We start from the raw sequence: 23,711 nt of genomic DNA on the forward strand, positions 1-23,711 counted from the left end.
GTTTTGAATATCATTTGCATCAACTATACAGTCTTGTAATAATTATATTCATACTGTTTGTATACATGGTATAGCGAAGAAATGTTTAACAAGAACAAATAAGGGAAATTTGATGTTCAGAAATTTCTTTAGAGGAAATTTGAAGAACAATAATTTCATTAGAGGAAATTTGTTGTCTTGAAGGAAATCTTTTTCCCTTGAAAAAACAATTTCCCTTGAGGAAAAAACAATTTCCCTTTGAGGAAAAATCTTTTTCCTTTAGGGAAATTTGATTTCCCTTGAGGAAAACAACTATTCCTCTAAGGAAATTGTTGAAAAAAGGGGCATAACTTTTTTAACAGTGGTGCTAGAGCCAAACAATTTTAGGACAAATATCAGGGAACCAATACCAACCAAGTTATCAACTTCATTTTGACTTAACTCCAAAAATTAAGGTGAACAACTTTTGCACTCAGCGGAATTGCAAACTTGTTCCGGAGACAAATCTGCTTTTCTGAGATGTTTTACAAGGTTCCAAAAATGTGTTATGCCCTACAGCTTTCCATCCAGCTAAGGCAGAAGTATATTCTCTTTTATTCTCATATATCCAGTATTTGCAACAAATTGTAATTTTTCTGAAGAAAAAAATTCAAATGGAAAATAATGTTTGTATTTTAATATAGTATGTTCCCATGGGAAGAAAAATTGTGCCTATGTGAAAAAAATTGTTCCCATGGGAAGAAAAATTGTTCGCATGGGAAGAAGATTTGTTCCCATGGGAAGAAATATTGTTCCCATGGGAAGAAAAATTGTTCCCATGGGAAGAAAATTTGTTCCCATGGGAAGAATTAATTCCCATGGGAACTTTTTGTATTCATCTTTTCCCATGGGAACTTTAAAGTTCCTATGGGAACTCTAAACTTCCCATGGGAAAAGTAATTTTTTCCATGGGAACTTCCAATGTTCCCATGGGAAATTCTAATATTCCCATGGGAATTATCAAATTTTCCATGGGAAATGTACTTTTAATCAGCTGCAGTGGCAAGAGTGACAACAGTGACAAGTTGGGACATATGGCATTTTTTTAATTTTTCAATAATCTATCACTGGGCAAATTTTTTTTTTGATATCTTGTAAACCGACAAAGTCAGATTTGCCGATACCGGAATGGCAAATTTGTCCCGCACAGTGACACTGACACACCAAGTCCGAATGGGATAACTATTTTACATCTTGTTGTGAACAAGATATACGGCTATTCAATGAAATTTACAATACGACCGACACGAAGAAAAACAAACAAGAATTTTTTATCCATTGAAATGTTTGGTTGAAATGTTTCACCTAACAATGGAAGCGAGGGGTACAAAGGCTACGAATGAATTGGAAACGAAAACGAAGTTGTGAATAACGTTCGACACATGGAGTCATATAGGTCACACCCAGCAGGCAGGTTGCAGTCAGGCTTTGAAAAAATATTCAGTATATCAGTTCCGCGGAACAGACCTTCCAGTCAGATATGGGGATCACATGCAATGCCCCCCTCCCAATAAAAAAATACGCCCAGTTTTTTTTAGAGTGTAATAGAGTATAATTTTCTGTTGGGTGGAATTGTGATAAAGAAGTCAATACGTCCTTGCTCAATACTGTGAAGGCGTCATCATTAGCCTTAACATGTGTTACTGTAATCTGAATTTCAAAATGACTGAGTGACGGTTTTGACGTACTTGTCAACTCCACCGTAGCGAATCACATAACTTTGACATAATCAATAATATATTACAGTGAATACGAGCTAAAAATATCTTTATTAGTGGAGAATTGTCGCATTAAAATTAAATACACAGCAAAATTCACGAAGTCTAGGCTGATTATTAATCATTTTATAAAAAGAAAAAAAAAGTGCCAGCAAAGGGGGAGGGGGAGGGGGGTACGCCCTCTATGCCCCCCTCTGAATCCGCCACTGATTATCCTGTTTTGTAATAGACCGACACCCTGAGTCGGATTTTTAACATGTTACTTCGCAGAAATCCATTTCACCTTACGGTATTAGCAGGGAAGCAGCAAATACCAATTTTAAATTCTTTGGTTTTGAACCGGCCGGAATTCGAACCTACGACCAGCAACACTAGAGGCTAACATGCTACCCATGAAAGCACCGCCACTAGACAGTTACCCGTAATATAAAAGGAAAGCCGTTTAGATATACAACTCCGTAAACAGGGCTAACATACTTACCATTGATTTTTTTGGGTGATTGCGGGGGAAAGGGGGGCATTTCTTTTATAAATGTTTGATTCCAAGTTTCTTGAAAGATATGTTATCTTTTTCAGGAGGGAATCAAAATAATTGTTTCCATTGAAATGAGAGAAAAAATAAAACAATAATAAAATAAAAAAAAAACATATTATTTTAAAAAAGAGTTTTTTCATTAAAGTCGAAAAATATGTTTGTCCTGGAACAAGGAAGTACACGTCTTCCTGCCCACACTTCATGTTTACATCACGATGACCGTGAGGGCATTCCGATGTATTGTCGCAACAGAGATTTGACTTTCGATTTTGACTTGTACATGTAACCGATCGTATAAAAACGCAATATCAGACACATCATAGGTTTGTGACACATAATAAATGTGGTCTAAGATTTTAAAAAGTTGAAATTGGTTAATTACCTATTATATTGTTCAATATCCGAAATCTAAATATATTGCTAGATTCAACACATCAAAGAACCATAAGAATTGTTTGTTTTAAGTGCCGTTTTGGCTCCTTATTTCTAAAAAGTTTTTGACTGGCAACAAAGTATATAAGGACAACGAACTCATCGCAAAAACAGTATACTGCATCAAATCTATAAATATAAACAATTGAATACCACCATTTTATTAAAAAAAAAAATCAAAATTAAAGGCTTCCTTAATTTCTTCCTATCCCCTCTTTATGGGGGTTGTAAATGTCCGGTCCATTATATTGGTCATTACCCTATCAATGTCCGGTTTTTGTCCATTTTTGTGTCTTTCTTCAGAAAAGTGATATTTTAAGACAAACTTCCACAGCTAAAATGATCAGCAAAGCAAACTTTACAAAACAACGAACATACTAGAAATTCATGTATTTACTTCTTTAAAATAAAGCCGGTAACGCAAGATATAAAGATATTGGCAAATATAAGCCTAGTACAATTAGCATAGAGCATGGCATAAAAGAATCATTTCTTAAATTTAATAACTTTAACTGTATGCACATTATTGCAGACCTCGTATGTTCATTAATGTAGAGACATTGATTAAAACTAAACTTTGCAATTCACAATTTGACAATTTTCCAATAATATCTGGAACAAACATGTCAAAGTTTTTTTTTCTTTTTACATCTCAACCATTTTCCAAACTATAGCTACAGATTTGATCCGGGTTTATATTAATTCTGCAGAAGCAGATCGGAATCAGTTATGACGTAGACAGTAATCATTCTAATCGTAATCATGTTCATTGACCATAACGACGATGAAAGCACATCCTATAATGACGTTTCGACATCATATAATGAAGTTAACCGAACCACATGATATAAGATTACAAGCACATAATATAATGACACAACCACAGCATATAAAGATGTTTGCACATAATATAAGGGAAAATGCACATCATATAAGGATGTTTGCACATCATATAAGGATGTTTGCACATCATATAAGTATATTTGCACATCATATAAGTATATTTGCACATCATATAAGGATATTTGCACATCATATAAGTATATTTGCACATCATATAAGTACATTTGCACATCATATAAGGATATTTGCACATCATATAAGAATGTTTGCACATCATATAAGTATGTTTGCACATCATATAAGAACATTTTCACATCATATAAGTATTTATGCACATCATATAGAGATGTTTGGACATCATATATAGATATTTGCACATAATATAAGCATATTTGCACGTCATATAAAGGTGTTTGCACATCATACAATGACAAGTGCACATCATGTAAAGGTAAATGCACATCATATAATGACAAGTGCACATCATATAAAGGTAAATTCACATCATATAATGAAAATGGTCATAACAAGACAGTGTTGGCGTTCCATAATGGAGACAAACTACCCTTAGGTTAATGCATACCAAAAGCTGCTAAACGATCTCGTTGGTATTTTGATCGATTAAATAGGTTTTATAATAATATTTCTTAAAAGAGTTCATCGGAAGGTACCCAGACCTTGTTGATAAATATTCAGTATCAACTTCACAAAGAATACATGATGGTCTTGATGTATATATTCTGCGTATTGACGTTGTTTATCATGTAAACAACGTGTTATAATGTTTTTTCATTTGTCTTTGTTATATTATTATTATTACTTTTACTGTTTGGATTGTTTTCTGTGATATCCATTTGACGTGGCTCTTTACTTATTCATCCCGTCAATGTGTTTGTATTATCTTTCATTATTACTGGTGTGTTTTGTATTTGTGACTTTTTGTGTTTCTTTGGTTCTTATAACGTGACTCTGTAATTTAAAAGATCTCGTGATTATGTTATTTTTCTATTAAATGTCATTATGTTATATAATATGAAAATAACGACAAAATTAATTTTAATCGAGTAGTGGTATTTGGATTCTACAGAATTTCTGGTCAATTTTAAATCTCGGTCTATATCTGGAAATAATTCTAACAAACTTTTGATTTTTATGCAGTTAAGCTGCATTATGCGAGCACCCTAGATTTGTGTTCTACCCAATAAATCCTGAAATACTTGCCATTGTTATTATCTAGCTTGTTACAATGTTATTTATAACTAATTGAACACTTTTTTAATACTTTTTATTCTGGATTACAAAAAAAATGACCAGAAAAACCTTAAATGATCGTGGATTTATCCAAAAATTTTAAAGTTACACATATGAAGTAGTGCTTATTAAAAATCCTTCTGTAGTTCATTATGACTTGTGCTTTTAGCTAAGATGTCAAAGAACAATTGTATGAAATATTTAATCGCCGAAAATCTCTTAAGACAAGCAGTTTAGATTTCCCAAATGACAAAAGTCGTAGGAATATTGTTTGTCATCAATACGTAGTACAACTACGTCAGTAGTCTATTATATAATTCAACTGTTCATGCTGTTGGCGGCAATTTCAAATTAGAAAAAGAAATTTTCGTAGCTTTTCAATTTGGAGGCAGGTGTGCAAATTAGCGGTGGTCCGAGACCTTCCACTTTTCAAGCGGAATTTCGACTAGGATTGTTGGTTTCTAGCTACGCCTGACGTAGTCGCCTTAAATTTGAAAGAAAATAAGAAATTACTTTGCAAACCTTTTCACCATGTTCACCAAAGTCTCCAATTAAACGAGCTAAAACTTATTTTTATCATTATTATTCATGACGGCGATGTTCATTTTGTTCAACCGCTAGCTTTATACAGAAAATCGCCGACAAATATTGTATAAATTCGAGTAAAATCGTATCTGATTGACAAAAACAACATTGTAAACACATAACAATGGCGGCCGTGAAGACAAAATTTTACAAAATCGGATCCGATTCCGGAAGCGGATAAGGGTAATTCCGGGTTTGACGATCATTTACAAAATAAATCCAAGCAGGTGAAAAAATACATCTATGCATGGTAAATGAATATAAACACTAGTATTGTAAACCAAAAGATATATGTAAAAGAAAGAAAAAGCAGAAAAATATTTTATTCAGAAACTAAAAATTACTTTTTGATAAATTTTAATTTAAAAATCCAATGCAACGTGACAGCTGGGAACAGTATATCTAACAATATACATGTTCATGGTCACAGTCTAAATTTTCTTTATAAATGATAAATGATGATAATGCATGTGAGATGCTTTTAAAGTGTAAACATATTACTGCAATTTCGAGGGGTTATTTGTTTTTTCTCAATTTTGAAGGGTCAATTAAAGTAGCTGAAAGTTTCATTCTTTATTTTCACAAATAATGCAACTATATTATATGGGTATACCTTAATGTAAGTAAATCATATGATATATAGGTGGCATTCTTTGGTCCACTCTACCCCCTCCTGTTTGATAACTTGGAAACGGTCGAGCTCCCCACCCCTAAACCATATGAGGGGCAAATCCAGGATTTTAGGTTAGGAGGGGCGCAAACTTAAATATTCGCGGAGCAGAGCGAGGTAAAAAAAAAATTGAGGTAAAATTATCGGAATTTTCTTTATTAAGCTGAGAACAACCCATGCTTTGCAAATTTAAGGGGGGTGCAAGCCCGCAACCCTCCCCCGTCTGAATCCGCCCCTGTATATATTCAAGTATAGGACAATATAATAAATAAAAAATGAAATATAGGGGGAGTCCCTGGAGTTACCCCAACCCCTCCTGTTTGAGAACTTGAAAACGGTCGAGATCCACACCCCTTAACCATATATATTCATGTTTGTGACAATATGAAAAATCAAATGAAATATAGGAAGAGTCGCTATGGGTCTCCCCACCCCTCCTGTTTTAGAACTTAAAAATGGTCGAGATCCCCATCCCTAAACCATATATATTCATGTATGGGACAATATAACAAATCAGATGAAAGATAGGGGGAGTCCCTGAGGTCACTGTTCACCCTCCTGTTTGAGAACTTGGAAATGGTCAAGATCCTTACCCCTAAACCATATATACTCATGATGATGTATGGGACAATATAACAAATCAAATGAAATATAAGGGAAGTCCCTGTGGTCATCCCAACCCTCCTGTTTGAGAACTTTGAAACGGTCGAGATCCCCACACCAAAACAATATATATTCATGTATGGATCAATATAACTAATTAAATGAAATATAGGGGGAGTCCCTTGGGTCACCCTACCCTTCCTGTTTGAGAACTTGGAAACCAATGAGATCCCTATCCCTAAACCATATATATTCATGTATGGGACAATATAACAAATAAAATGAAATGTAGGGGAAGTCCCTAGGGTCACCCTACCCCCAGTGGCGGATCCAGAAATTTTCATTTTTTTTTCAATTTTCAGTGGGGCCCACTGACTGACCTAAGAGGGGCCCGCTCCAGTCATGCTCCAGTGATTCCCTATATAAGCAACCAAATTTTTTCCCAAAAAGGGGGGCCGGGCCCCTTGCCCCCTAAATCCTCTGCCTACCCCTACCTGTTTGAGAACTTGAAAACTGTTGAGATCCCCACCCCTAAATTATATATGTATGGGACAAAATAACAAATCATTTACATTTACTATGGGCAAGTCAGTCAGACCTCATCTTTGATCCCTGTTGTAGTGAACATTTGTCTGATTCGTGTCTCATAACTTTTGTACTATAGAACACAAACTCAGTTTTCTTTCCAGGGAAACCAGTCCATTCATACTATTACATGTTCATACTACATCAAATTGAACTTCTAGCAGTCAAATAGAACCAAGGTTAACTACCAAGTAGAACAACTGCAATCATTGGGAACTTGTACCACTGCAGACTCACCATAAAAAATATACATTGATATATGCATTGCTTTTGAAACCTTGATAACATATAAATTATTTGCCTTAATAAATAAATCATTAGATAAACATGAATGTACTATATATGAATGTTTAATGTTGAGGCAACATTGCCACAGTTTTCATAATTACGGTTGCCTTGGTTTTTGGTTAACTGCCTTCAGCGCTTACAGCGCTTTGATTTAACTCTGTATTCCAACATTTCCCATTTGAAATTATAAAATTGTTTTGTGTAAACATTGAACGACAAATCTTCCTATATGACGCATAAATTTTCTGTCGTCGGACACACGATGCAATGAATGTGTTTTTAATTTGATGGATGCTTGTATGCTTTTTTTGTAAAATTGTTTGTTTTAAGATTGTAACACAGTGATGACTGCTGTATCCATATTTTGACTATTTATTTTTTTTTATGTCTGTTTTGTTTACGTTCATCGTTGTAAATATAACGGAATTTGATGAGACTGTTGTTAAAGTGAGAGGTTTAGCACTATAAAACCAGGTTCAATCTACCATTTTCTACATTTGAAAATGCCTGTACCAAGTCAGAAATATGACAGTTGTTGTCCATTCGTTTGATGTGTTTTGTCACTTGATTTTGCCATGTGATTAGGGACTTTCCGATTGAATTTTCCTCGAAGTTTAGTATTTTTGTGATTTTACTTTTTTTTTCGTATGTTAATATTGACACTATCAGTCACAAACCCGTTGACATATACTGCTGCAGACATTACAATTCCGAAATGCGGATTCAACCCACAAACCAAACCTTACTGGAACGCTGATGCAAAGCGAGCACATGACAATGAAATATAAAAGTGTTTATGTTGGCTACTAGAAAGTTAGCCTCGAGACTTGTATGCTGACTCTTATTGGATGTACAAAAGAGCAAATGCTATATGGTAGATAAATTGCTAATTACATTATCAGTCTGGATCGTGATGTTTTAGAGAGGAAGTTTTAGGCTGTAGTCAGGAGCAAAAGAGAGTGAGTTGTTTCCCGTGCGTCAAAAACGAGATGATTAATGAAACGAGTGCTAACAAATGGGGTTTGTTCTAACCGGTAGCTATCATCATAATACAAAAAATGTCAAGTAATTATATATAAAGCGTGTTTTCCTGTAATGCCTATACTATTATTGAAATTGACGATTCTCATGCGATAATACCTAATGCTCTCCCAATTTTGATACTGGATTAGGTTTATTGAATGAGATGTATATGAAGAATATTGATAAAAAAAACGTCGTCAACTTTATATTCAAATTCTCAAAAGTCAAGATTGATTTTCTGTTCATACTTACACGAAATGTGTCAAAAAAGATGGTTATTTGAATTCAAAATCTGAAATACTTGTAGGGTTGAAAGACATTTTGAATAATACATTGTGTGTATATTTCAAATCGTGTTAGCTTTGCCAAGGTCCATTGCTGCCTTTCGAAATATTAAGACAAATAAATGATATAATCGTCAAAATTAATTGACGATGTCAGTTCAGGTCAGGTATTTTGTTTGAAATATGCAAGTTCTAAAGATCATGAAAAACATGTTAAGTTTTATTTTTTTTCTAAAAAAAAAGACAAACCTGTAGGTACCAAGGGCATAGTCAACAGTGGTACCAGGTACCAAGGTGATAGTCAAAAGATCCTGGCTGATTCAATGAGATAGTCAAAAGAGACCCAATGTACCAATGAGAGTTAAAAAAAAGCTAGGGGTACTAAGGAGATACTAGTAGTCAAAAGTGGCTCAAATTACCAAGGACATAGTGAAAAGAGGCTGGCGGTACCAAAAAGATAGTATAAAGAGGCGCAGGGTACCAAGGAGATAGGCAACAGAGGCTGAAGATATCAATGTGGAAGTCAAAAGTTGATAGAGTTAGCAAGGGGATTGTAAAAAGGAGACGCGAGGTACAAAGGGGGTAATCAGAAGACATTGAAGGTGATAAGGAGCTAGTCGAAAGAGGCGCGAGGTACCATGAGGATAGTGAAACGAGACTGACGATACCATGGGGAGAGTAAAAAAAGGCGCGAGGTACCAAGGAGATAGTCAAAAGAAACTGGAGTTACCAGAGTGATAGCCAAAAGAGGCCGGAAATAGCAAGGAGATAGTCAAAACAGGCGCGAGGTACAATTGAATTAGTCAACAGATGCTGAGGGTAACAAGGGGATAGTCGAATAAGGCGCAAGGTACCAAGGGGATAGTCAAACGAGAGGGAGGTACCAAGGGCATAGTAAAAATAGGCGCTAGGTTCCGAAGGGATAGTTAATTGTGACAAGGTGATGATTGTTGTATCCCTATTTTGACAGTTTTATCTAGTATGTCTGTTTTGCTCTCACATCGTTATAAATACAATGGAATGAGATGCGACTGTTATACAAGTAAGAGGTTTAGCGCTATAAAGCAGGTTTAATCCACCATTTTTTTTTAAATGCCTGTACCAAGTCAGGTATATGACAGTTGTTGTCTATTAGTTTAATGTGTTTTATCATTTGATTTTTCCATATGATTAGATACTTTCCGTTTTGAATATTCCCGGGATTTCGTTTTTTTTTTTTTGTGATTTTACTTTTTAATGCAGGCGCTATAGCTAGGTATCAAATGGATATTCAAAAAGAGGCACAATGTACTAAAAGGATAGTCAAAAGATGAGTAAAGTATATCAGGGATAGTCTAAATAGGCGCAAGGTTTTAAAGCAATAGTCAAAAGAGGCGCGAGGTACCAAGAGAATAATGAAAAAAGACATGCGGTATCAAAACTACAGTCCAAATAGGCGCGAGATACATGTACTGATAGGATAGACAAAAGAGGCACGAGGTAACAATGCCTAGTCAAAAGAGGCATGATGTAACAATGCCTAGTCAATAGATATCAAAGGTACAAAAGAGGCGTCATGTATCAATATGAGGATAGGCAAACCAATCTGGAGGTACTAATGTGACAGTCAAACGAGGTGCTAGGTACCAAGAGGATAATCAAAAGAGGCCAATGCATCAATTGTGATGTATCAATAGGAGGATAGGCAAAACGAATCTGGAGCTACAAATTTGATAAACAAATAAGGCACAATGTACAAAGAGGATAGTTAAAATAGGCTGGAGCTACCAAGGGGATAGTAGAATAGTTAAAGGGAATGGTCAAAAGAGGAACGAGTTAAAGGGGATAGTCAAGAGAGGGTAGAGTTTCCAAGGGGATAGGCAAATGAGGTGCGATGTACAAAGGGAATAGTCAATAAAGGACGCTGAACGTAAGAATGCGATAGTCAGTGCGGCAAGTGTGTAAATAGAACGTCAATGACACAAAACACTTTTTTGATGTCGATTCATGAATATGTCTGACCGATTTCTAGATCTCCAGATATTTCTTTTTAATGAATAAAGATATATTATCTTTTCATATTTAATATTAGGATTAAAGTTGTCTTAAATTCATTAATATAATATCAGAGGGATAAACAACAGTAGAATGATAGATTGTTTGGTAGAGGACATTTTAAGAAAAAATATTAGATTGAACCTGGTTTTGCGGCTAGCCAAACCTCGCGCTTTTATTGCAGTGTTAAATATAACACTAAAGGGACAACTTTATATGAGTGGACTACAGTACAAATAAATAAAAAACACATAATAGCATTTAGTTCTGCACAAAGGGACTAACGATCACTTAATTTGAGAAATCGTTTAGGAGAAACTAATAAAGGAATTTGATTTACTATTTTTTGTAAATGTCTTAAACTTTGGGTAACATGATACATGACAGATTTGATTAGGCCTTCAATGATATTTGAAGTTTGAATTTTTAAATATTTTAACCACATGAATCATTGACGAAATATTAATTAAACGATAAAATACGCATATTGGGCAGTAACATTCTCTACCAAATATGCTAATATCTTGTCTGGTGGACTCCGAGATTTACACCAATCCAGTAGACTGTAATGGCATGCACATACGAATATTTTAACGAGCTGTTTAAGAACTCTGAAAATCGTTAACATGAACGGTAATAATCTTTTTGTACCAATAATTAAGATATAAATGAGTAAATCTTATGTTCGTCGTCTGGATTTGGCTTAACTTTAGGTCCTTTTTTATTTGATCAACCCCGGCGTTTTTTTATTTATAACTTCCTGATATAATAAGAACTTAAAACCAAAGATTACACTGATGCTAATTTGACCTTTTGTCCATAATTTTGAATTTTGTTCTTACCTGTTGTTTTATATATTAATCCATATAGTATCTAAGATCTAATACGGTCGGGTTTAACATTTGCAAGAGATATCATAAGTTCATTGTAACTTGATAAAGAGATATGTAATGTGATATGTATTTGTATTCAATTTATTTAGTAAAAGTGTATATATATGTTTAATGTTTTTTATAACTTCACTGACAGGTTGTCACCTTCATTTCTCTTCCTCTTAACATGATAAGGTGTGAATGAGGTTAAACAAGGCAATTTGTTTAATAGAATTAGGTATTGTCATGTGAGGTTAAACAAGGCAATTTGTTTAATAGAATTAGGTATTGTCACACTCAATTATGTTTGATGATTTATGGCTTGAAATCTGACTTAAATGTAAAGGATATAGTAACTTCAGAAAGTTAATGAAACTTGAAAGGGCATTGACTGTCAAATTCATAATCACAAACTTTGAGATAGGGTTAGAGTTATTACATTACTAAAGTATCAATGTAAGCATTTTAGGATATCGGTTCTGACACAGATTTTGTGTTCATACGCTTGTTTTAATGATTTTTGTACTGCCAGTTTCAGATTAACTATAACGATAACATCTGAAGTTTGACTTGTTATTTTTTGTATCTAGACACGGATGTGATCTGTTGTAGTTGTACCTACTTTGAATATCATTTGTCATCTATAGCCTATCATTATCACTGTTTATTTCATAAAGGAAATCCTTTGGTGACGAGCCTTAATTAGAGTCATGGCAAAATAATGAACTAAGCACACATATAGCATAACGCAACCAAGAACCTTCACTGGATTTTAACGGAATGAGCTTGAATGGAATTTGAAGGGGTTAAATATGCATGTATGTGGGTGTTCAAACTCCCATTTGATTATTTGGTTTTAGCGTCATTGATGAGTCTTTTTGTAGTCTAAACACGCGTCTGGTGTACAAATTTTTAATCCTGGTATCTATGATAAGTTTATCTACATTCAACAATGGTGTTACAACACAACATAAAAACACTATGAGGGAGGTTTGGTTAGCCACAAAACTAGGTTCAACTCACCATTTATTTCTTGAAATATCATGTACTAAGTCAAGAAAATGGCAATTGTTATCTTATAGTTCGTGTCTGTGCGTTTTGCATTGTCGTTTGGTTTTTGATGCACTTCAGTATTTCTGTTTTGTGTTGTTTTTCTCTTATATTTAATATGTCTCCGTTTGTTTAAGTTTGTTACCCGGATTTGTTTTCTCGCAATTGAGTTATGACTTTCGAATATAGCTATACTACTGTTGCCTTAATTCAGATCCTCCTTCAATATCTATTGATGCTTGTAAAACTGAGTAAGACCATCTTCAAATATCTATTGACGCTTGTAAAACTATGTCAGATCATCCTCCAATATATATTCATGCTTGTAAAACTGTTTCTGATCATCCTCCAATATCCATTCATGCTTGTAAAATTGTGTCAGATCATCCTCGAATATCTTTCCATGCTTGTAAAACTGTTTCAGATCATCCTCCAATATATATTCATGCTTGTAAATCTGTGCCAGATCATCCTAAAATATCTATTTATGCTTGTAAAACTGTGTCAGATCATCCTCCAATATATATTCATGCTTGTAAAACTGTGTAATATCATCCTCCAATATATATTCATGCTTGTAAAACTGCCAGATCATCTTTCAATATATATTCATGCTTGTAAAACTGTTTCAGATAATCCTCCAATATATATTCATGCTTGTAAAACTGTTTCATATCATCCTCCAATATTAATTTTTCCTTTTAAAACTGTGTCAGATCATCTACCAATATAGAATCATATTCAAAACAGTGTGGCTGTGGCTATTGATTAACGACCTAGATTATCCCATTGAGTGGGACAGATAAAGTGAAAGTTTGACTGTAACGACCACTGCTCACTTCTTACTTATTATAGAATTTAAACTGTGGGGTCACCAAAGGTTCATTACGCCTTTATTAATAAAATAATTCGAAAAATTTATCAGGAATAAGCTTTATATTTTAAATTGAAATTATTGATATAGATCAAAACATCGTATTATTCCTGATCAGTTTTTCGAATTACTTTATTTAGGTGTTGAGAACCTTTGGTGACCCCACAGTTTAAATTCTATAATAAGTAAGTAGTGAGCAGTTGTCGTTACAGACAAACGTTTACCCAATCTGTCCCAGTCAATGGGATAATCTAGGTCGTCAATCAATGGCCACAGCCACACTGTTTTGAATATGATTCTATATTCACGCTTGTAAAAATTGTCAGATCATCTTCCAATATCTATTCATGCTTGTAAAACTGTTTCAGATCATCTTCCAATATCTATTCATGCTTGTAAAAATGTGTCAGATCATACTCCAATATGTATTCATGTTTGTAAATCTATCAACTTCTTCCCAAACCTCAAATATGGTTGGACATGTCTATTGTTTCTATCCAGTTCGTACAGAAAATACATTTATTGTTTTGTTTAAGTTTAGTTGTGGACAAAAAATCTTTGTCCCCAACATTCTATAAATGAATATTTAGTTATGTAAATTGGCAGTCTATATACTTTATTCGAAATAATTGTATGTCTATTTAGGATTAAGGACTACTTTTCCTGTGATGAGATATTGTTTATCTTATCTTTTAAAACGTTTTACCTGTCTTTTGATCATTTGTAGATTTAGAAAATATTGCAATAGTAATTGGAATAATTTACCCATAAAGCTTTAAAAGCAACAAAAAAAAAAAAAAAAAAAAGAAAAAGAAAAAAAAAAAGGCTAGTCTGATCTGTTTTATAGGTTTGGTATAACCTTTTACTTTTTGGATCTAGTTCCCTAAAGATATTATACAATTAAGTTGTCCAGTCTTTAGTTTTGTATGTTGCGTCTTGTGTATTAGTTAAAATTGTTTGCCTTTTTCTTTTTTTAGCCCTGGCGTTGTCAGTTGATTTCAATGATTCTGAATGTCCCACTCATATCCTTTGTTCCTCTTTTAAATTGAGAATTTCCTTCATATCCAGAATTTTTACTCCCGCTTTTGGATAACGAAGTTTTTGGTAAAAGGTAAATTTAAAAAATACTGATCTCCCTAAAAAATCAAAATGGAAGTCCCCAATCAAATGGCAAAATCAAAACGTAATACATCTAACGAATGTATAACAACTGACTGATATTCGTGTCTTGGCACAGACATTTCTCTACGTATTAAATGGTGGATTAGCCAAACCTCTTACATGTATGACAGTCGAGTATAATCAATTATACTGACAACGTTGTGTTAAAGGTATTGATTTTGCACTAAATGAAAATCTGCTGTCACAGTGACAGTCTGCTTATTAAATTTCTAAATTGTTTAACCAATTTTGTCGTACAATTTCGAGGTATCACTATTTGGACCATAAAATGTATTCAAAGTAATATTGTCATCTTTATTTGTTATATTTATATTAATTCTAAGAAATTGCAATTTCGATCCTTTTTTACTTTAAACAAACTTAAATTCAAAATTATCATAAATAAAATTACCACTCCTGTTTCAAGGAAAAAGAAACTTAAGTCACTTCCCCCACCCCACTGATTCTTAATAAATTGCTCGTCTTAGTATCTGAACTTTATTTCAACTTATGAATTAAATGTTCCTATGGTATCTTTCACCTCTCTTTTTGAGTGTGTACACTTGATTTCATATTATCTTAAAGTGTTTATTCGTACATGTAAAATTAGTGTATCATATAAGCAACACGACGGGTGCCACATGTGGAGCAGGATCTGCTTACCCTTCCAGAGCACCTGAGATCGCCCCCAGTTTTTGGTGGGGTTCGTGTTGCTTAGTCTTTAGATTTCTATGTTGTGTCTTCTATACTACTATTTGTCTGTTTGCCTTTTATTTTTAGCGATGGCGTTGTCAGTTTTTTTTTCAATCTATGATTCTGACTGTCCCTCTGGTAACTGTCGTCCCTCTTTTGTTGTAGAACATCCTTTTATCTCTTATTTTGTCGTCAGACTTGTTTTTGCATATGATTCTAAATATTTCATCATATATGTAAACTATAAACTTAAGCGCGAATTTGAACAGAGACACAATATACACTCAGACCTTCCATGACCTAATCTGCCTGAAGACGTTGAGTTTTTTGTCCTCTGTAATCTCATTCATCTTATCAACCATGAAACATAGATTTAAATCTTGAATGTAGAGTATGCGGCAAATTTTACTTTGGAATTCATCCAATCACAAGAAAAAACAAAAGGGTCGTTCTCCACACCATGTGAGCCAATAAATCGCAGCACAAAATAAACTACAATATGTATAAACATTATAGTAAATAAATAGGTTACGTTTTATGACTGTCATACCTATCATTCGTATACAGCTGTTGTCTATTTAGATAATGTGAAAAATATTCCAAGACGTCAATATCGTCTTCTAAAACAATGGCATAACTAATACATATTCACATGACCAAGATATATTTATTCATAGCTCCCCCATGAAGTTCTTTAAACGCATTTTTAAATTACTTCAATTCTTTCAGCAGTAATATGTCAGAAAAGAGGGACGAAAGATACCAAAGGGACAGTCAAACTCATAAATCGAAAATAAACTGACAACGCCATGGCTAAAAATGAAAAAGACAAACAGACAAAAAAATAGTACACATGACACAACATAGAAAACTAGAGAATAAACAACACGAACCACACCAAAAACTAGGGGTGATCTCAGATGCTCAGAACTTGTACTAGTATAGTTGTTTTAAATTTCTAAATCGTCATCGCGGGATTAATGAGTTACAACTGCAATCTGCTTGAGTTGTATGGATGTGATAGCAGACTTGTGCAAGGTTGTCGACAGATTGACAAAATGATAGAAATATACAAAACCAACGGCAGCTTGAAGCTAACAATTTTGACTTGTTTACCTATTATATTTGTTTTTTTTTGTTCATACATCGATGTCAATATAATGGAATTTAATGTGATTGTCATACAAGTCAGAGGTTTAGCTAGCTATAAAGCCAACTTTAATCCAACAATAATTTATATTAGAAAATGCATGTACCAAGTAAGGAATCTGACAGTTGTTTCCATTCGTTTGATGTGTTTGAGCTTTTGCCATTTGATTATGGACGTTTTGAATTGTCGCTAATCCTCGTACATATGAATTGACGCTAATCCTCGTACATATGAACTGTCGCTAATCCTCGTACATATGAATTGTCACTAATCCTCGTACATATTCATGTAATGATCAGTTAATTATCAAGTTCATAGTTTGTTCCTTTATAATGTAGCAATATTATGTTTTCGAAACTAATAATTTAATTTCCGAAAATATGCTAGAGACAAAAATAGTTTGTAATGTTCAAATCACAATTATCATTTTAGAAGATAAAATTTAGTGTGCCAACAAACTATGAATTTCCAGTCATGTGAATGTTTACTGAGTCAAATTTTCATTTTCCTGAGAGTATACAATTCGTCAATTCACAGATAAGACGATCTGTATATAATATAAATATATAGAACCGAGAACGAGAAAAGAGAAACACTAATGAACCATATCAACAAACGACAACCACTGAACATCAGGTTCATGATTAACATGTAATTAGGAGGTGAACAAGGGAAAAGTAATAGTTGCATTTAATCTGTTCTACTTCACCCTCTCCCCCTTAATTGGATTTCGTGACGAAAATAAATTAGAGCCTCGCATCTCATCTTAAGTGCATACGATTCAGTTTTGATCCCGTATTTACAGTTTGATAAAATTTCCATATTGGTTATTTTTCGCCTGATTAAATCCTTCATTGTGCTACTTTTGAGTAAAATGAGGTCGAAATTTTGTATATTTGCTCAAAATTCGGATTTGTGGCCGTATTTTCTCTTCCGAAAGAAATCCATAACTTTAAAAGATAAACACAAATTGTTTTTGTTAAATAAATTGCAATTTCTGTATTTTATAAGTATCCTTAAAACTTATGCATTTTTATTTCGAAATAACTTATATTTATCAAATGGTAATGAATTGAGAAAAAAAAAAACGTAATTTGTTGCTGTATATTTATCAACATTAAAAAAAAATGCACTATTTACAAATTATAAAATTTGGTTCACATAATCTCCCTGCAAAATGAAACAAAATGTCGTTTTAAAAAATAGGGTCCATGCACTCGTTTTAAAATTAAATCAGTTTGAATGATAAAAATCAGTCGAAACATGCATGTTTTCCCGGTATGTCACAGTTTGACGTCGCGAAAATAACATTTTACGTTAGCAACGTCATTACCTCCCCTGTAACTGTATCGTATGCCCTTAAAGAGCATCACATGCATGATAAAAGTATAAAACAATATATTTGGGACTGTCATACGAGTGAGAGGTTTAGCTAGCTATAAAACCAGGTTCAATCCACCATTTTCTACATTTGAAAATGCCTGTACCAAGTCAGGAATATGACAGTTCTTGTCCATTCATTTTTGATGCGTTTTGTTATTTGAATTTGCCATGTGATTATGGACTTTCCGAATTGATTTTCCTCTGAGTTCAGTATTTTTGTGATTTTACGTTTTGCAGATGTTATAACATTGAAAAAAGGTCTCGTACAAATCTTTTTTCTGGTACGCCATTTGTAATAGAAAGTGTTTAAGTACATCAATGTTCCAGGTGCCAGAAACATGTTTAACCTCGCCACATTTTTCATGTGACTGTCCTATGTGAGGAGCCTATATCATTAGTTATATGGGGTTTTCGTAAGCTGTTTGTTATAGATAAGTAGTTATTTCATTCATTTAGAGTGTTTACATTTTTATGCCGGGGACTTTCAAAGCCGAATATGCGGTATGTGTTTTACTCATTGTTGGTGGATAGTTATCTCATTTGTAATCAAACCACATCTTCTTATCTTATAAAGAAGATTTAATGTTCACCCTTAGGCATTAAATTATGCAAAAAATATACAGAAACATAATAGCTAATTAGCATATGCCTGTTCATCACATGTAAATTACGTTGTGTTTAATGATAATATTGTATTTTACATTTAAATCTTGTAAATAATAATATTTGTGTATATAGGATATTTCAACAATGAAGAGATTAACGTTATTAATTACTGTGCTTATTTCTCAAGTATGTGAGTATATTTCAAATGTTCTATTTTTGTGACGGTTAAAATGAAATTTCTGTTGATATATATTGTCGGAATGTTTTCATGCATTCCTATTCAATTTTAGTTCTTTATTATATACGTCTGACTCATGTTTTCACGATATGTTGCTTTGGTTTTCATAAAATGTTGCTTTGGTTTTCATAAAATGTTGCTTCGAGTTGGTTTGGTTTTCGTGACAATATTATTTTGTATTTGTCTTAATTGTCTTCCGGTATTTTTTAGTTAAGGTTCCTCGTGTACAAACTGCAATATTTCAAATGTTAAAATGTGTTTAACAAGTGCGGCAAAGTTATTACTTGTATTGCACATATCCTCATTCGATAACACACAAACATATTTACGTCGTTACAAAAAATACATGTGGTATGGAAGAAAGTTAAAAAATAAATCTTTTTCCACAAAGAAACGACATCTACAGTAGAAATGTCGCACCTAATTTATTGCCTTAAGTTTTGTAAAGGGTCACCCATTATATAATCGTACTGAACCCCACAAAGGTAACATCACGTTTAAAATGTAAAGTCTTATTTTTCTTCGAAAGCGTACCATTCATTGAATAGACAAAATACCCTTTCACAGTTTGAACTATCCCAGTGATCTCGTGGTATTATGATAGAGTTCAAGGTGTCAGGAGCTCGAAACACAACCTTTTCAAACCAGACTTGGAAATAGATATTTTCTACTACAGTGGTAATTTATTTGCAAGAGCAAAGACCAGGGCTAAGAGCTGGAATATTGTGCCCGGAATGAATTCATGACTACCAGCGGATACTAACCTTGTCAAGTAACACTTTAAAAATCTGACTCAGCCTGTCGGTCTAGTACACATTTCCACTGGATGTTATAAAAAGTCATCCGTCATCATCATCTGTCAGATGATTTCAGCGCCCCAATTGTTAACTTACCATTTCTATGTATCAAGATCCCAGCATCGCTTAATTACATATAAAGTATATATCTCTTAGTTGATGCGACATAACAGGGCTTGCGTTTCGTATCATGATTTCCATACTAGAGCCAAGAGGCTACTAAACTAAGGGTTATCAGCAGGGAAGTTAAAATTATCATTTCATCAATTTAGCAGACACCATTAAGAGTTAATTAACCGTTATGAAGTATTCATGTAACTGAAAACGACATATGTTCTAATCGTCGAAGCCGTAATAAATTTCTTCTTTACCCAAAGGTTATCTACCAAATAAACTTATCTATGGACTTGTATTTATACGTCCCGACACGACCGGTTCCAAATGTAAAGCAATTAGAAGAAGAGGTATGAGTGCCAATGAGACAACTCTCCATTTAAGTCACAAGTAGTAAAATGCAAACTCTTGTAAGTCAAAGTACGGCCTTTAACACTGAGCCTTGACTCACACCGAACAGCAAGCTAGATAGAGCCCACAACGACTAGTGCAAACCATTCAAAATGAAAAAGATCGGATTGATCTATATAAAAAACAAGAAACACTAATGAACCACATAACCACGCATGCCTTATAACTTTGAATTTCTCTTTGAGATAGATTTTTTTAAAACTGAAATAGCAAATTGTTTACCTTTTTTCGAACAAAAGTAATTAGAAAAAACATTATGAATTAGTATGCAGACCTATCAGTGGACGCCAATAGTAACTTTGAGTAAACCAGAAGTAGCTTCTCATATTTAACTTAGAAAATTAACTGTTCTCTGATGATGATGATATATCACGAATATGCTTTGTTTGAAGTGTGAACAGGGCTTTAAATTGCTCCTTAACCAATCTTCTTTTCTTTCTTTATTGATTTGTTGACGTTTTAACGTTTTGTGGAGGAGTTGCTTTTAAAGATTTTCTTTCAAAATGAGGCCAACCGAGATGACGTAAAATAATGATTATAGTTGGAAATGAGTGAATGCTTGGGTAAGAGCAGAACATGTGCACTGTATCCATTTACTTACGGATCCGTTGGTGTAATCTTACTATTCTTTTTTGTAATTGTACACACGACTTTACAAAGATCGGATTTAACCACCCAAAGCCAACCATACGTACGTATACCTCTCGTATTACAAAACTCGACTCCCTTTTTAGTATGGGTTTTATCCCCATGGAAGAATTCCATGAACGAAAATACTTTTACACTTCATTCTTTTTAACAAGAATCCAATTATTCAACTTGTGTTTGTGTAAAAAACGAGAGAGTTCTGTAATTTCCAAACATATCTTTAAATTACTAGTTAAAAGTTATAATAATGCAAAACATTATTAACCGGATTATTTCTACTTATTAGGTTATACAGCAACAGATCAAATCAGAAGACACGAACTCAAGAACCACAGTTTGCTTACTAAGAGTAATTCCAATATGTACAACGCTGACAGCGAATACAGCAGGGATTCCGGAAACAAGTTCATTGATACGTTAAAAGGTGTGTTGATTCGAACACTTAAGTCCTTGAATAGATATAACAACGATCTTGCTATTTATTTTGTTCAGCACCATCCGTTTTTGGCCAAGACGTTTAACCAGCTGAGCAATCCTAACAAATCATATCCTCCAAAACAGCAACAAGAAGAAGTGTCTCCCAATAATATTGGTTCGCTCAAAAAAATATCAATTAGATTATCTGAATTTCAACGTATTCCGCCACGAAATAAGGAAAGTATGTTATCTGCCGAATTTAAATCAAATAATGTAAAAGCCACTAAAATTGTAGCAGACGATGTTATTGTAAAACAAAACGGTCACAGAAATACAGCAATGAACCGTCAAAATGACAATAGCCGTAATAATAATAAAAATTCACCACAACAAGCCTCATTCTCGTTTAATAAAAAAGAACCAGGAAGTCAATTTAAATTTGCAAGTTGGAGATCTGGGAATAGCAGGCAAACCATATCAAACAACGCTGACCAACAATTAAGAGATTCATATCGACAAAGAAGACATTACTTTCCATCTCGACAGATATCACCCACAACACTGTCTAGGCTCATGGTCTCTAGATCAAATTCACACATATTAGCTCCTATTGAAAAGACATATTCTAAGCATAAGTTTAAATATCCAGCATCTGCACTTTCTTTTAAAACTGGGCCTACTTTTTCAAAACAAAAGCACATATCACAAAATAAAATAGAACACAAACACATAACATCAAAGGACAAAGAGTTAGAGGATCTTTGGAATGATTCATGGTCTGATTCAGACTCAGAATACGAGTACTATGACGATGAAGACACTACTGACAACCAAATAGCAGTGATAAGAAGGAGTGATATTGATGCAGATGAAATACAGACTGGAAGTGACGTCGATGCTGGAGAAATACAAGCCGTAAGTGACATTAATGCAGGTGAAATTCATGCTGGAAGTATGTATGCTGATGTTATTAAAGCAAATCAAATGAATGCACAACGGATAATCGCAGATGATGTTGTTGTTTCTGCAAAATATCGAGAATTGTGATTATCGTGGAACATGCAACAACCGCACCAGTTGTTGAACAGAACAGAACCACGTATTATATTAAAAAAGATTTTGTATTTTAATTTCCTACTTCAAATTAAAAAAAAAAAAAAAACACAAACAATTTGCTTTCTATAATACAAAACATGTTTTTAAATCACGACTAAATGCGTATTTACAAAGAAAACTTGAAAATTGCAAACAAAACTGCGATGAATGCTATTAAAAAACGTCAGCAATTTCATTTTCTATCCTTCATTTGCTGCTGCAATCGAGCTTCATCTCAAATCATTGGTTCTTTAATATAAGTAGGTTGATATCGTTTGCTGCTGCAATCGAGCTTCATCTCAAATCACTGGTTCTTTAATATAAGTAGGTTGATGTCGTTTGCTTTCACGTATATTTTGTTTGTTTTACTCTCACTGCTGAACGACCAAGACTTGTCGGAAGTCGTCAAATTATTGTTTTAACTTGGAATGATCTATTGACAATGTATTAAACGGTTCAGCATCGATAGTAAAAATAAAACCATCCGATATAAATCGTTGAAATTAAAAAAATTACATTTGCTTTCCATACTCCTCTGAATGGAATAATAATTTACAAAAAACGAAAAAAAAAAAAAATAAATAAAAATAAAATATTCAATCGAATCTTTCTAGATCTTCTCTTATTTACTGGTTTTACTTAAAATAAGACAATGTAGTAGGAATGCAAATGAAACGAATTTTCACCTTAATTCAAATGAAACAATAGTCAGATTTTTTGTTTATAATACTTGATTCCAAACAGTGTCAATAATAACATTAAATCCACTTTATAGAATCACGGTTTACCCTTAACGGCGTCGACCTTTACCTTAATTTGAGACAGTAGTGTTAGTACTGCAACTGACTTCGAAGAAAACACTTTATTAACAAGTTAAATGATCCGGAATAACACAGGGCTGGAAATTGTTTTAAATGATAGAAAAATATCTATATTTAATTTCCCCTGTGGTCGTAAAAAATTATCTTAGCTCACATTTTTGTATTTTGACGTTTATGTGGTACCTCTTACTTTATGGTTTTGTGTAGAAAAATTAAAATTAAAATAAAAAAGTTTTGTTTAATTTCAAGCTCTGCTCTTAATTATTTTAGATACAAACATTACCAAAAATTATTGGAATGGTGTTGACATAAATATAATACCATATACGGTCAGTGACTATATCACATATGAATATACAGTCAATGCAATTTAACTGCTTAAATAGCGCAGATGCAATATATATTATTTTGATATTGTATGCAAGTTTTATATGGGCAAATTCCAAACAAATTTGTCCAAGATTTAAAAACAAAAACATCCCCTGTACCTAGTATTTATCACTTATAGTTAC

The 23,711-nt window shown here is 33.4% G+C and overlaps 1 protein-coding gene across 1 annotated transcript; it reads left to right on the forward strand.

Annotated features, from left to right (window-relative positions):
- The first annotated feature begins 18,728 nt into the window (after window positions 1-18,728).
- On the forward strand, window positions 18,729-23,441 carry LOC143073727 (uncharacterized). The gene is made up of 2 exons (XM_076249490.1): window positions 18,729-18,848; window positions 21,153-23,441. The coding sequence occupies exons 1-2, from the start codon at window positions 18,803-18,805 to the stop codon at window positions 22,328-22,330; spliced, it is 1,224 nt and encodes a 407-aa protein (XP_076105605.1). The 5' UTR covers window positions 18,729-18,802; the 3' UTR covers window positions 22,331-23,441.
- Window positions 23,442-23,711: the final 270 nt, after the last annotated feature.

Source organism: Mytilus galloprovincialis, chromosome 4, assembly GCF_965363235.1.
Source record: "Mytilus galloprovincialis chromosome 4, xbMytGall1.hap1.1, whole genome shotgun sequence".
Lineage (NCBI taxonomy): Eukaryota > Metazoa > Mollusca > Bivalvia > Mytilida > Mytilidae > Mytilus > Mytilus galloprovincialis.